At 41.6% G+C, this 14,397-nt stretch overlaps 1 protein-coding gene across 3 annotated transcripts; it reads right to left on the reverse strand.

The window, feature by feature from the left end:
* Positions 1-14: 14 nt before the first annotated feature.
* cdc42ep1a (CDC42 effector protein (Rho GTPase binding) 1a) lies at positions 15-13,384 on the reverse strand. Of its 3 annotated transcripts, none has more exons than XM_031748892.2 (4): positions 13,223-13,384; positions 8,267-8,370; positions 4,133-5,126; positions 15-1,761 (listed from the first exon to the last, which is right to left on the reverse strand). In XM_031748892.2, exons 3-4 carry the CDS (start codon positions 4,602-4,604, stop codon positions 1,040-1,042), a joined length of 1,194 nt encoding a protein of 397 aa, XP_031604752.1. In that variant the 5' UTR covers positions 4,605-5,126; positions 8,267-8,370; positions 13,223-13,384; the 3' UTR covers positions 15-1,039. The 3 variants fall into 3 exon arrangements, with proteins under 3 accessions (XP_031604752.1, XP_039472246.1, XP_031604753.1); XM_039616312.1 differs by lacking the exon at positions 13,223-13,384 and adding an exon at positions 13,140-13,195; XM_031748893.2 differs by lacking the exon at positions 13,223-13,384 and adding an exon at positions 11,567-11,692.
* Positions 13,385-14,397: the final 1,013 nt, after the last annotated feature.

Genomic DNA, 14,397 nt, shown 5'->3' on the forward strand with positions numbered 1-14,397 from the left:
AATGAACGCACAACTCATTAAAAACACCTTTATTGTCATTTTATATTTTTGTAGTATAATCGCTGGTACTGGCTGCAGCATATGGATGTGAATTGCACTATGTACTTACTGCAGGTGCTCATACTGTATGTACATATTCATAGGAAGTCAGCCAATATCGTCATGTGCAGCTGTATAAAGTAACATATGCATGATGTTTCCTCTATTTAAAAAAAGCAATACACGGGTCAGACTTCATAATCATAAAAAAGGTGCACAGAATATCTATATAGAAGGTCTGCAGCATACAATGCACAATATATAATTCAGGCTTTAGTTGCATCTAGCAAATACCAGTATTACATGTAGTATTACATTGGTCCGCGTAGTGTTATAAATGAGATCTCTGATTATCTGATGAGACTTTATATTGTAAGTTCTGGGATTTCCCCTTTTCTTGTTAAGTAATGTTCTTCCCTTTTTTCTCCCCTGCTAGTATATTCCTGAGTAAAAAGAGATTGTAGTGATAGCAAAAGTTTGTGTTAAGACCAAATATATTTTTCCAATCCCCCCCGACTTCCTTTCTGTGTTCTTATTAGTAATCTGGTCTTGCACCGGAAGCCTTTCCCCTCGTATATGAGGAAGTGAAAAAAAGGATAAAGTGAACGTCAGGCGTTGCAACTTCCGCGTTGAGTAACGCTGGGCTTTCCTTTGATTGTAACTACATTCGCTAGTACATCCGCACTTTCCATACCCTCCATTGCTTCAGTTATTTTCCTGTGCAGAGCAGGAAACGTGCAGCAGCGAAGTCTTTCACTCCTTTTAGGTACATTCAGCAGCAGGTTTGAATCAAAATTTTACATCCTTGGAGCACGATTGCATAGAAGGAGTTCTGTATTAAGGGCAAAGGGTGTTAAGTTTCCATGCTCGTTCTGTCAGCAGAACCAGCCTTTTGTCAGCCACACGATGATTTTACATGATTGTTTTGATTGGACTTTCAGAGAAATTACACATCACATTTTTTTAAACAATTTTTTCCAACACGTTTGATTTTCTGAGCTCAGACTTTAATTTCGTCCTCGTCATCTACATAACTGTAGGACATTTTCTTCCTTGGCTGGCTCATGAACTCTGAATCTCCGGTCTCAGCCCTGCTCTGTCCCTTTAAGAGGCCGGCACCATAGTGACGAGCGAGCACGTCTGTAGCACTCTGAAATCGTTTGCTCTCCATCCTTACTCCCATCATTCCCCGCTCAGGAGACCCCATCACTACATCAGGAACTTTAACAGAAAGCCCGACTTCATTCGACTCCATTGCGCTCCCCTCCTCCTCTTCCCACTGGGCCCCATGTGGGATCTTTCCGCCCCCACAGTCTTCCTTCAGCAATGAATCCACGTATGAGATTGTGGCCAAGGAGTCCATTTCTGAACCTTCAGCGGTCAGCCCGCATGCTGACCCTATCTCCTCTCCCTCCCAGGTGTGGCTGCGCTCCTCCGGGTGGCCATCGATGAGGCTAAATACCTCACTCATGAGGGAGGGGCCGAGGTCAAAGGTGAAGGTATCCAGGGAGGTGAGGGAAGGAAGGGAGTCGGAGAAGGCAGTGGTGCGACAGGGGTCGGAAGTTTCAACATAGGCGGAGCAGGTGGACAAGATGATGTCAGAGGGATCGGTCAGAGAGCCGCGGTGAATGTTGGTGGAGCAGGAGGTGGGGATGGAGATGGACGGCTGCTGACGCTCAGAGCGCGAAAGACGAGGCAAGGTGACGAAACCAGACTCCAGACCTGAGGAGGAGACACATGAAATCCACATATCAGATTATAACTGACTGTATTTTTTCTAAACACTGAATACTTTATTTCTTATTGAGAGCTTGTTAAAAAAAATCAGCTCAGTCCAGAGATTGCAAAGAAACCTCTAAAGCAGTAACAAGCTAAAAACTTATGGTCTGACCAAAGAAGCCATCACATTCCACCTGAAAATAGTCCAACTAGTTAAAACAACCACAGAATACCAAAAAAACAAGCTGAATACAAACAACTTAACTCTGCATTGAAGAGCTTGCATATGCAGCTCTTTAAAGTAGATTGATGCCATTGCATGACTTTACATTCCATTCCAGCAGGGGGCAGTGTGTATTCATATTGCTTCACGATTAAAACCGGCAAAAAAAACCCACTTCAGCATCCAAAGTGCTGACTTGTCCCGCTCTGTGAACAGTGAATCATCGGCCCGATGCTGCCGGATCACAGAATAAGTCACGCACTCACAAAATGCTGCCTGCAGGACCCAAATGGGTAAATTACAGCACTTCTCGGTGCCAGCTGTATCGGGCCAGGAGTCTGGAGGTTTTCATTTCAACCAACGAAAACAGTGACGGATTTTACAGTTTGACACATTTTAACCAGAGAGAGAAAGAATTAAACCAGTTTATGGAGGATTTGGTTTCAAGAAAACGTGCAATCTGTCATAAGGCAACATAACTGGAAACTGAAGTAGCTTCAGTTCCGTCTGCAAATGTAAGACACTTATTATTTTAAAGGTTTTAGATAAATAAAAATGTTTGCAGACATCAACTCATATCCAGATTAAAAACATCACACACAACTATATATAGTAATTTAAAACCTGTTTTCTTTCACTTTCACTGGTGATCTGATCACATTTCAGGGATTAAAGAAGTCAGGAACTCAAATACTATCTGATCATGCACTCGTCATTTAAAGGAACAGATTTGAAAGAAACTGGATTCATTTCACTTAACTATAAGATGTTGATGTCAATATGCTAAATATGAAGCTGCAAACAGGTGATGGTTAGCTTAGCTTAGCAAAAAGACTGTAAACATTGGCAAACTGCCACCTTGACTCTGTTTAAAGTTAGGGTTAAAGCTTCAGATCTTGTTTATTAAGAACAATGAGGCGTCCTTTAAGCTTTTTTCTGGTCTTTATTGTTTCTAACAATATCCAAAAATGTACACATGTTTCTTTAAACTTGAAGATCATGAAGTCACTGAATCATTAGACAAATAAGTTAATGATAAAGTGAAAATTTAGGAAGGTAAAAAAAAAGTTTTTCCTGTGGGCTGTTTTTATATTCACCAAACCCTTTACACACACACACACACACACACACACACATACACACACACACACACACACACATAAAGCAGGCCAGACTGCATGAGCCATGAGTGTGGTGTTAACAGGGGTCATTCAAACAGCCTCCCAGACAGCTCGCTGCCACCTCTGTCTGGACCTCTGTGTGTTATCAATGTAAGCGCTGCTGATTACGAGCCAAGGTGATTCATAAGGACATCTGGGGCAGTCTGTCTCAAGATCTCTGGGTACACGATGGATTAATTTCACTGCACTTCTACAGATGATCCCCACATTCCTACGCTGTGCTGGAACTTAACTTATTTGACTTTTGTCCGCATGAGACATTGTTTACCAGTGATGTCATTTAATAGAAAGAAAGGCACTTGGGGACAGTTTGGTGATTTGGTTGTTAGAGCAATTCTTGAAGGACTGAGCAAAGGTGAGCCTAAGAGCGTAGGGACTAGGGCCTGAGCCCGAGAAGTCCACGAATTATCCAATTAGTTTCCCACAGTAAACCGGGCTCAACTAGTGTAACATTAGCTTATATAGCAAACCTGATTTGTGGCATTTATGGTCCCATGTTGGGATCCATTTTCATAGCGCTTTAACTACACAGAGAGAGTAATTATGTGAAATCAACCCATGCAGAGACTACAGAAACACACTTGTGTGCATGACTGTAAAGCACCAACAGCGCACTGCTCGTGGTGACAATATCCATAAATTTAGCTTGAACATGACTCTGCTAGCCGGTATACTCCAGGGTACTAATGACCATTTTGTTCAGTGTATTTACAACATTCATTACAAGCAAAGTACCATGGCAGTACCTTGGAGAAAATCAGCATTCATTTAGTGTTTCTGTGCTTCTGATCGCCTACTGAATGTAACTCTACTAAATCCAGAGGGAAAATCCGTCTCTTTACCCACTAATTTCTAGTTTTCCTTCCTGATGTTTGGTGTAGGCTGCTAAGAGCTAATAAGAGTGATGAAAGTGAATCAAATTATGCCATGCATAATCATTTGATCCATAAAAACCATATCTCCCACTCACCATAAGAGCTTTTCTTCTCCTCAGGCGTGTTTTGAGAACTGGGGAAGAGCACCTTGGTGGTGGGGCTTCCATTAGGCATATCCACATCCAGCCTGGGAAGGGAGATGGCATTTTTGATGATGGGAGAAATGGCAGGAGGCGGTGGAGAGAAATCCTTGGATGCCTCTCTGGGTCGATTGTCAGAGCCCCTCCTGATTTGACGGAGGGTCCTGGAGAAGAAAGCTCCAATCTTGTTGTCAGGACTGGAAACAGAATCAGTTTCCCCATTGTTCCCGTTGGCAGTCCCGCCGTGATTGCTGAGGAAGGATGTGTCCCCAAATACATCGCCACCGCGGCCCACGTGCATGGTGTGGCGGAAGTCTCCCAGAGGAGGGCTAATCATGTCCACCGTTAGGTCTCCTTTATGGCGACGCTTGCTGTGGGAATGTGAGACCAGACCCTTCAGACCTGACAGCTTTTCCTGAAGATTCATGATCAGAAATCAAGAATGGCTCGGATCTTCTTGAGAATCAACTCGAAACAATTTCTGGAATTGCCTTTAATCCCACGGAAAGGTCAAACTTAACAATAAATTTCAACTTCTCTCCTTTTAGAGTTTTACCAAAATCACTGACAGTTCGTCAGTCCAAAGTATGGACCTGGAAAATAGCTCTCAAAGGTTATTCCAAGATCTGAAGCTGTGTCGTTTTTGAGGCTGAAACGTAAAACTCCAGGCCTACAGTGCCAAATAGTTCACTGGAATAACATGTCTGTTTATTATGTACAGGCCAAGTTCTGTCCCAGTCTTTGTAGCTTGTTGACATGCATAGCTGGCTGAATTAAACAGGCACAAATTGAGGAGAACACTATGCAGTTGTGTTCCTGGAGGCAGCCGATCCAGTTGGAGTGTGGTCAGGTGGAATGGTTCGCTTTGGGCTTTGGCTTTGTCAACATCAGCTCAGAAATAGGTCCAAATCCAGCTGCAAACGGTTCTGCGGTCACACCATGGAGCCATCTATTGAAAGTAAAAACAGGGAAAAAACATCTATCTTTAAAATGTAGACATGGATGTGCTTGTTTTTAGGTATATTGACAGAAATGGATCGCACTTGCAGTTTGTAATGTGTAAGCTGAGATTCAGAGAGAGACCCTGGTACTTTCTGTTTCTGGATGCTACACGGCGTTGTAAAGTACAGTAACTTCTCTTTCTTTCCGAAGGTTTTTTAGGATTCTGCGTTCCAAGTGTCCGCTGGTCTGGAACCATCTAATTTTAGACCACAGTTACTGCTCTGTGAAGCAAACCAAAGTCTGCTTCTTATCCATGAAATGGGTGTACTTCCAGGGAATTCCTGCTTCCATTTTGTCCTGCTTTGTCTGGAGAGCAGGTTACACAAAGTTCATTTTACACTTTCCTGGAAAAACGACTTTCAAAAAAGCTTTCAAAGCAGGAGCAGCAGGCCTCATTCAGCAAGCTCACATTTGTTTATAAACAAGTGAAATATTCTCAGGGAGATAGGAAGAGATAATGAAAATATCCTGATAAGAAAATTACTGTTGCTATCTGGCTCTAACACCAGATTGCTGCTGTATAGAGCTCCCAGCAATTCTAAATACAGGCGACGTGCTTTGTATAGTAGGAAAAAAAAAAAGTAATATGTTAAAAATGTTAGATATTATACTCTTTTTTTTTAAAAATACACCTTTCACTATCCTACCTTTTCCCCTTAGCTCTTTAATTGTACCTTCTCTGAATTTTGGTATTAGTCCAAGTTTAATCATTTATCTGTTTCCTTCTTTTATATTTTTTCCAGTGGCTCCACAGTGTAGTGGTTAACACATTTGTTTGAGATTCCAGGAGAAGACACAAATCCCTGGGAAGGTTGTGTCAGGAAGTGACATAAAAGCCAGTTCCAAATCAAATATGCAGATTCATCCATGTTGGCAACTCCTTGTGGATGAGGGAAAAGGAGCTTATAATTATATTTCTTTTCCATGTTTTCAATGTCTGCTTCGTTTCAACATCAGGAAATTAACAAGATGACTGTTTGTCAAATTTATCTGAAGGGTTAGGGTTTAAGCTTTTAAGCCTTGTGCTGTTGCTTTTAATTTTTATTCAGGTAATATTAATCAGATGTTTTATTTTTCTTTAGAATGTAGCAGGGTGGCATTATGTAACCTTTTGTAGGAGAAGCTGACATATTTTAACATAAATTAGCCTTTTCTAAAGCACCACATTTCTATCTCTATAGCAGCATGCTGCACCTCTGCTCTACAGGTCCCTGCTTCTGCTAAATTATCAACAACAGATGAATGAATTATCTACATTGCAAGAAACTGACTTTCACTTTCAGCCCCTGGTATCTGTGACGGTAGATGGCATTGGAGACATGATCTGGATGCTGTTCTGTTTCAACTTTTCATGACGCTGGAAAAAGACACCTTTTGACAGTGAAAACTACTGTTAACTACATAAAAGAGAAACGCGTGGATGACGTGTGTCTCTAAAGAAATGCTACGCTCATGGTTTGTAGGCTTTGCAAGTCATGGCACTGCTGCTGTGATGGGCTGATAGAGAGGATCAACTCTAACCTATTCACAAGTTAGAACCTGCACTCCATGATGCTGTAAAACACATTACGGGGACTCTTAAACTACAAAAAATGCTGCTGATCTCACTAAATGAGACAGTAGCAGACTTTGCCTCCTTCCTAGTACGGAGAATTGAAGATGAGGGTAAAAGAGAGCAGCAGGCTGCAGATGAAATGCAGCAGGAAAGCAGAAAAACCCATCATCAAAGCAGAATGTCTTCTTGTAAATATTCTGTTGCGGAATATTTATTTATTCTTTTTTTCAGCTTTGTGTTGCTGAAATTTGATTTCATGTAAAATATTGGCACAGCTAGACAAATAGCATTAAGCAGAAGGGAGATTTAATTCTGGCTGTTTTTGTCATCTACTCTGACAGGCTTCAGCTCATATAGGACTCTTTATGAATAAAAAATAAAAACAAAAGATAGCCCAGTCTGATACCAGAGCATCAGTAATTAACAAAAGCTAGCAACTAACTTTTTGTACTCCACCTTAATTATGTAAAATAACTGATAATCTTTTGCTGCCTTTTTGCAGTCCTGGAGTTCCACACTTCTCTAAGTCTGTCTTGGCCCTTTGTCATGTGTTCGTTGCCAGCAGAGTAATTGATATCCAATTTTAAAATATTTTAATAGCATGAGCCAACCCTGACATGGACTTCTCGTTCTCTCCACTTTCCAGATGCAGCGTCTAAATATCAGTGGGCCTCCCACGCGTGCACAGGCCCTGTCTGGCTTCATTAATGACTGGCTATGGTTCATGAAATGGGGATTGCGTCAGGTCCAAGGCAGCCTTTCTAATTTGCTCCTGACCGCAGTCCCAGGCCCTCCGCTCCACTTCCCCTGGCTGCCGTTTTAAGAGGGGCATCTGGGTGTGGAGGGGGAGGAAATATACCACATACCAGCGCTGAGTAAAGCCATATCAAGGCTTGCAAAGGGACACCGAAGGACCGCTATACCAAGGTGCGATCTTAAATCTGAGACAGCGTGCAGGCCTGCAAGAACCTGGTAGATGCTCATATGAGCGGAGCTGAAGCAACAGGCTACCTCCCTGATTAAAATAACGTGAGTGTCGTTAGAGACAATAAGGGAGTAATTCCAAATAAGGGGGAAATATTCCTCTTATGTTAGAGAGAAAAACCCCATCCTAATTGATAACCTGCAGCATTACCGGAATACTGCACACATGAAGGCATTAATTACTCTGGCTGTGTACTTACGGAAAGCTCTGCTCTTTTGTTTCTGCCTGTAATCCTGTTAAAAAAACCTTTGACCACAGCTCAGAGGGGGTCGGTCCCTCTGACTCATCTCATGTATTTGAAGCCTCCGGGCAAAGCTCAACAACCCATCCACTGTCCTTCTTTCCTCACTGAGAAACTTATTCGTGTGCGCTTGCTGTTTTCTGCACACTCCAGTGAATTATATAAACAGCATGAATTTAAAACAAGCATCAAAAACACATTAAATGGTAATAAGTCTGATGCTATAATCCAGGGAGCAGTCTTTGTGCATACGTCTTAGATATCAGAAAAATAGGGGAGCACTTGACAGCAGGGACTTGGACATACCCTGGATTATCCCCTAATCCTTCATCTCCTCCATTATCCTCGGTATGGCACCTCTGTCTGGGCAGAGCCTGGCTGCTTCAGCTTGGAACCACTGGTTCTGATTTCTGCAAGAGTTGAAATACAATACAAATGAGTTGGAGGGAAGGAAAGAGTGAGTTTAAAGTGAAGTAGGGTAAGAAGGAGGAGTGAAGGGAGAGGATGGCAAATGCAGGCAGAAAAGAGGATGAAAGGGATAGGTGGTAGGAGGAATGAAAGGAAGAGAAAAGGTCAGCTGAGGAGAAAGCAAAGGGAACAAGATGTGAGAGGATGATGGCACGCTGATGGATGTTTATGAGGAGAAAAGAAGGAACGCAGGCTGTGACATAAGGGAAAAACAGCGAGATTGGTCCACGACATTATTAATATAATCACTCTTTCAACAGCTGTTTTATGGATAGACTCGTCTCACAGCAGAAACTCTGACTTGTCAGAGCAGTTGAAAGCACAGGTTTATTAAAGATGGCTGGATTCCACTTGTGGGAGAGATCCCTTTATTGTGGATAGGGCTAGCACAAGACATTCGCTGTTCCCAGACAGTGAATCTCAGTGACTTTGGTGATCCAGTGTCTGCGACCTATTAAGTGTTAATGTGAGTATCACTGTATGTGGCCCAGTGATGTAAATCGAGCATCACAGCACTAAAAGTCGTACTTAATCGCGCTTTTACATTCAGTTTTAAGCTGCTTTTTTGGCCAAGTTACTGTTCAGGGGATTCTCAGAACAACATTTCCATGTCACTGTGTACAGTATTTTCCTGAGGTGGCTTTGCTGGATATAAACCAGAGTAACCACAGTCTAATAGGAGCCGTGTGTGGTGGTTGTTGTGTGTGCACGAACACATTCCTGAGCATAGCATCAGTCGGTGGAGTCGTTACTACTATCAAACATCCGTCTCTTCAACCTCTCCTCTGATTCAAACCATGTTTACGTCCTAATCTCCATTTTTTTCTTTTCTTTTCATTTCTTTCCTTTAATTTGTCTTTCTTTTTTAAACTTTGTTTCTTTCTTCATTCTGCCTCGTTCCTTTGTTAGTTTTGTTTCCATTTTAGCTTTCTTTACCTCTAATTGCTCCTTCTTTGTTTTCCTACTCCTTGAACGTCTTGACTGACTTATGAAGGATGTAAAAGCTTAAATAAAACAGCCGTCAGGCCACACACACACTTCTTTTCATGACTGTAACTCAAAATGTTTACTCTGCTACAGTTTGTCTTGAGTAAAATCAGCGGCAGACTTTGTGTTTTATCGCGGCTTTTCCCCTCCCTGCTCTCTCGCTCCCTTCTCATGTCCTCCACTCACTAACCCCACTAACCAGGTGAACAAACATACAAGATAAGGCCACATTTTTCAGGGTCAGTCTTTGGCTTTCAATTACTGTCCTATTTTCACCAACCACACTCAGTTTGAATCCAAGCAAAACACTGCTACACTTCCTCCTCAGTCAAGAAAACATTTTCATGCTTCAATAAATATCCATACTGTCCGAGGCTCTCTGGTTCCTCCATCTGCTGGAACTGGCAGACCTAATTTGCCTACTTTGTTGGATATTTTCTGTTTTTATCTCTCTCATACTCATACACTTTTCTTTTTTTTCACTGCTCCTGCACTATTTTTAGAATATTTAAAGTTTTGAGATAGTCAATTTACTTTCTTTATGAGCATAAATGAGCATAAAAGAATACACAAACACTAGTGCTACAAACCACACATAACTAATATTCACTGTACAGTATATGTGAATTAACAAGAACAAGCCACTGCAGTATTGAAATTAGCTAGTGTCACCTTTTAGCGGGTAGCTTTTTCCTTCTGGTTTGTTTGCTAAGCCTAACCCTGTTTCTTACTCCCGCTGACATTGCCAAGTTTTTTGTTCTTCACAACACGTACATCATTAACAGTGTTAACGGTGGCAGTTATACTCCAAAAAGTCTCAGTTTTAGTTTGCTGCAGGCAGTTTTCCTATTCTAAAGTTACAGCTAGCTCAATAATTAAGCTAACATTAGCTACACAAGCTGGTTCGCTAATGAAAACACATCTGCACATATATAATGTAGCCTATAGCAAAATTAAATCAGTTGAAAAAAGTTTTTTACTTGACAAAATGTATTGAGTAATCTTGTTAAAAAATAACCTCCTTAAATTAAATGTGTTTCAATTAAATTCTGAAGTGGAGAGAATTTGAAATTTCGGTAATATTTTACTCCCAATGATAGTGATCATTAAAGTCTTCTGGATAAATACACAGAACAAACATCTATTTTCAGGCCATCTGTTATGGTGTACAGACACCCAGTATCCCATTGGGGAAGTTCTTTAGCAATCTTCTTACATGTTATGTTAAATATCATTTGTGTTTCCAGTTCAGCAGTTCAGGTTGTGTTAGATTAGCTAAGTTGTGACACCACAGGTGCAGTGAGCTGCAGGTTTGCTCATGATCCCCACATTGAGTCAGATAGTTGTAGTCAGAGTTTAATACTATAGTAAATAACTTAGTCACACAAGCACATAACCAGTTGGTCACCGAGTAGCAACCACTGATTGCTGGGGAAAAATGAATATTTCCCAACGTGTTGTGAGTGGTTGGTGTGAAATTGACAGCTAAGTCACACAGGACAAAAGACCGGCCAGTGACCCCATGATAACTATCTATCGTTAGGGAACATAGACACTGGCTTGTTTTCAAACAGTTGTTAACTACTTGCTGAGTGGTTGTGAAACCGAAGGCAGCAATGGAAACTGTACAGTTAGTCCATTTACCTACAAAGTAAAAGTTGCTACTTTTAAAACATGTTGGTTTCAGACACAACTTTTACTTTGAAAGCGCTCAGTGACTGGCTAGTTAGAGAGTTTTTGCAGACAAGGCAGCATCTTCCATGCAAAATATGGTTAACTCTGATAATTTCTGAGCAAGGAAAGGAACCACAAGGAGATTTTTGCGGTACAACAACCACAAAATCTGTCAGCAACTACTCGCTAAGTAGTTGGGAATACAAATGTTTCCCTACTGGCCAGAGGCTACCAGAGGGTCACCAACCAGTCTCTAGATCTGTTCACTAGGCCCAAAATACAAAATTATGAATTAAGACGAATTTTTTTAAGTTGTCTCAAACAGGAAATTTTTTCATCATTGTTGAAAACACTTTATTTTTAATGTGTGGTGGTGACTCTAAAAATCTTACAAAAAAACTGTCTTAAATGTAGGCTACACATACAATATGCACAACGTGCACAGATGGATCCTTCACTTCTATGTTTGATGCTTACATTATGTTAATTAATCCTGGCTGAACCTCAGATCTTTTAGGCCGCAAATGGTTTATCTTTCCATGAGCCAACAGCAGCCAGCAGTGGCCAGGCAGCTGTTGATGGATAGGTTTGCCATTCCCAGCCTCTTAAAGATTTGGTGTAGACTTTAACCAGTGGGTTGGATCTTGTTGTCAGAAGAGACCATCTGGCGACGACAAACAATAATAGTACAGATTTCACACCTTGGTAACTGACCCTTTCCTGGTTAGTTGCGTCAATGACACCTAAAGGTCACAGAGTTTCCCTCAGAGGAATGTAGGACTCAGGTAAAAAAAAAGAAAGAAAGAAAAATGAAGAGATGAAAGCAACGAGGAATGTATGTACATGTTTACTTAATCAAGTATGTTTTCAAGAACTATGTCATTAGTGTAAATCATGTGGGGGGGGTGTACAGAAAACACATTACACTGCATGTGTTAACCATCTGCTGCTGCGTACAGTACAACAAGATGACAATATCAAGGCAAGTACTCAAGGAGGATATACTGTATGGCTACCGTGGGGAGATTAATTGAGGGAATTACAGAGCCAGTTAAACATGAAAAGGTCAAACACGGTACAAACAGGTCCTCAGAAAGGAAGGCTGAATCCATAACAGCATGTGCTTTATTGGATTTTAAGTTATCATCACCAGTGACACGGCTGGATGATTATCGACCACCTCAGTGCACGTTTGCCTACTGCAGTCCAGTGATCTGTTTTATCACTGCATACGTGTTAGTGTGAGTCTGTTTGTGTTATTTAACAGGGTGGGCTCCCTCAGGGGCTCTCCTGCAGGGCTTAGGGTCAGAAGGCCACTCCCCCCCACCCAACACACCACTACCAGCTTCAACTTCACAAAGTCCAGTACCACTGAATCAGTGCACATCTTGGTAATGTCCCTGACATGTACAAAAATTGATAGGTTACGTCGTGTAACTGCTGTAATTACAAAGTAGCGTGCTAAAAATCAAAGCACATGCCAGATTTTATTTTGACCACGGCTGCAGTGGTGAAATGATATACTGCTGCTGGTGGATATAAATATGCTGCTGAAAAGACTGAGTTTCATGTCAGACACACAACAAAAGCCCTTATGCTGTACAGTGTGACCATTAACAGCTGGGCTTCAGTCAACATTATTACAAGTCTTAAATGAACTGCCTTGGCCGTAACTGAACCTGGATTTACTTCCCTTCTCTCATCACTGGAAGACTTTTTTGTTATAAAGTTAATTAAACAGTATGTTTAGTTTTTTAAAGGTGCTGATAATTAATCACATCAAACCACAACAATAATGTCAGCAGGCGGTTAGAAAGTTCTTTAGATTCATGCCCTCACCGAGCAGGTAACGAATCCAGATAGAGGCGAATTCAAGTCCCTCATAAGAATGTAATGCATTTATCACATTGAGTTTATATATTCCTATGACATAATTGCTGTAATATACAACAGAAATCACTACAAAGTCAGTGCACTCACTGCACACGCACGCTTAAAGTCTCTGCATGGTCAACTAAAATAAAGTCATATCGTGTTCCCAGTAACTTACCACTGCGGAGCTCTTACTTGGTCGTATTCATTTCTTCACAATAACATATAATGGCTAAACGTCCAAAGAGAATATAAACTCACCTCAGGAAACTTTAAAGCGCAGAAACAGTGACCGCTTCCCTCAGGTTTAATTATTTTTCAGTGGGCAGTGCCGTGTAGGTTGGGGTGGTCTGAGCGAGCCGCTGGTGCAGCCGGACTGTCCCGCTGGTGCGCCGGGTGCGCGGAGCGGGGCAGCGCGGAGGATGAGGAAAGGGGCGGGCTGAGGTTCAAATAGCAGCGAAACCATTAGAGAGCCGCGACGGGAGCTCCTCACATTGCCTCATGCTCCGCTTTTCTGTCTCTCTCCAAAGTGGGTTTGTGTGCAGGTTTGGAAACGATAAGAAAAGACGCCGTGATTTTAGAGCCAGACTGAGGCTTTCTGACAAATGTGAAGCCTACTCCATCATGATATAAATATATATATGTAATCTAATATATTTTTTAAAGAAACTACCCGCAAACTCTGGTCACCTGGGAATCATCAGGCTTTATCAGCTGAGCATCTGCTGACTTATTGCTAGGAGGAAGTAACCTATAATTATGAAACTGTGTAGCAATGACTTTGTCTTAATAAGTGATTAATAGACGTCAAACTAAGCCCAGTGAGCTTCACTGAATTTTAAACCAGGGGTTTTCACAGAGTTAGAACATTTTTCAGTAAACCCTTCATCATCCTGACACCACGCCTCACAGCACCAGTAATGACTGAGTAACATGACAGATGGACTGATGTGTCACAGTATGTGTCACATATCAGAGCGTCTACAACGTGGGGATGGAACCACGGACACAGTGTTTATGTTTTAATCTGTCTATATGCACTTGAATGATGCAGCACAGTTTTATAGTTTACAGCAAAATATTCCAGAGGAGCCCTTGGTTGCTATGGGTTGCTGACTCCTTAAAATTTACAACTTGAGTTGTGGCTGCTAATTTTGCTAACAATATCGTTGCAGCCATGAAGAAGATGTGGTCATAAAGGGACGGACATGGTCAGCAGCGACACTCCTGTAAGCTGTGGTATGCTCACTTGCTACTGGGGACCCCAAAGTACACCAAGAAAGTGTTCCTCACACCATTACACCATCACCATCCTGAACAACTGATAGAAGGCAAATTCTGATTCTGCCATGCAAATATCACAGCAGACTCATCATACCAGACAACATTTTTCCAGGCTTTGTTTTTTTTTTTAGCCTGTGTGAGTCATTAGCCAT

The sequence above is a fragment of the Oreochromis aureus genome, linkage group 8 (genome assembly GCF_013358895.1).
Source record: "Oreochromis aureus strain Israel breed Guangdong linkage group 8, ZZ_aureus, whole genome shotgun sequence".
NCBI lineage: Eukaryota > Metazoa > Chordata > Actinopteri > Cichliformes > Cichlidae > Oreochromis > Oreochromis aureus.

Excerpts from the sequence above, each read along its gene's own strand:
- cdc42ep1a (XM_031748892.2), bottom strand. The coding sequence starts at position 4,604 with ATGAATCTTCAGGAAAAGCTGTCAGGTCTGAAGGGTCTGGTCTCACAT. Across the intron at positions 1,762-4,132 it reads GGAGAAGAAAAGCTCTTATG|GTCTGGAGTCTGGTTTCGTC; the intron begins GTGAGTGGGAGA and ends TCTCCTCCTCAG.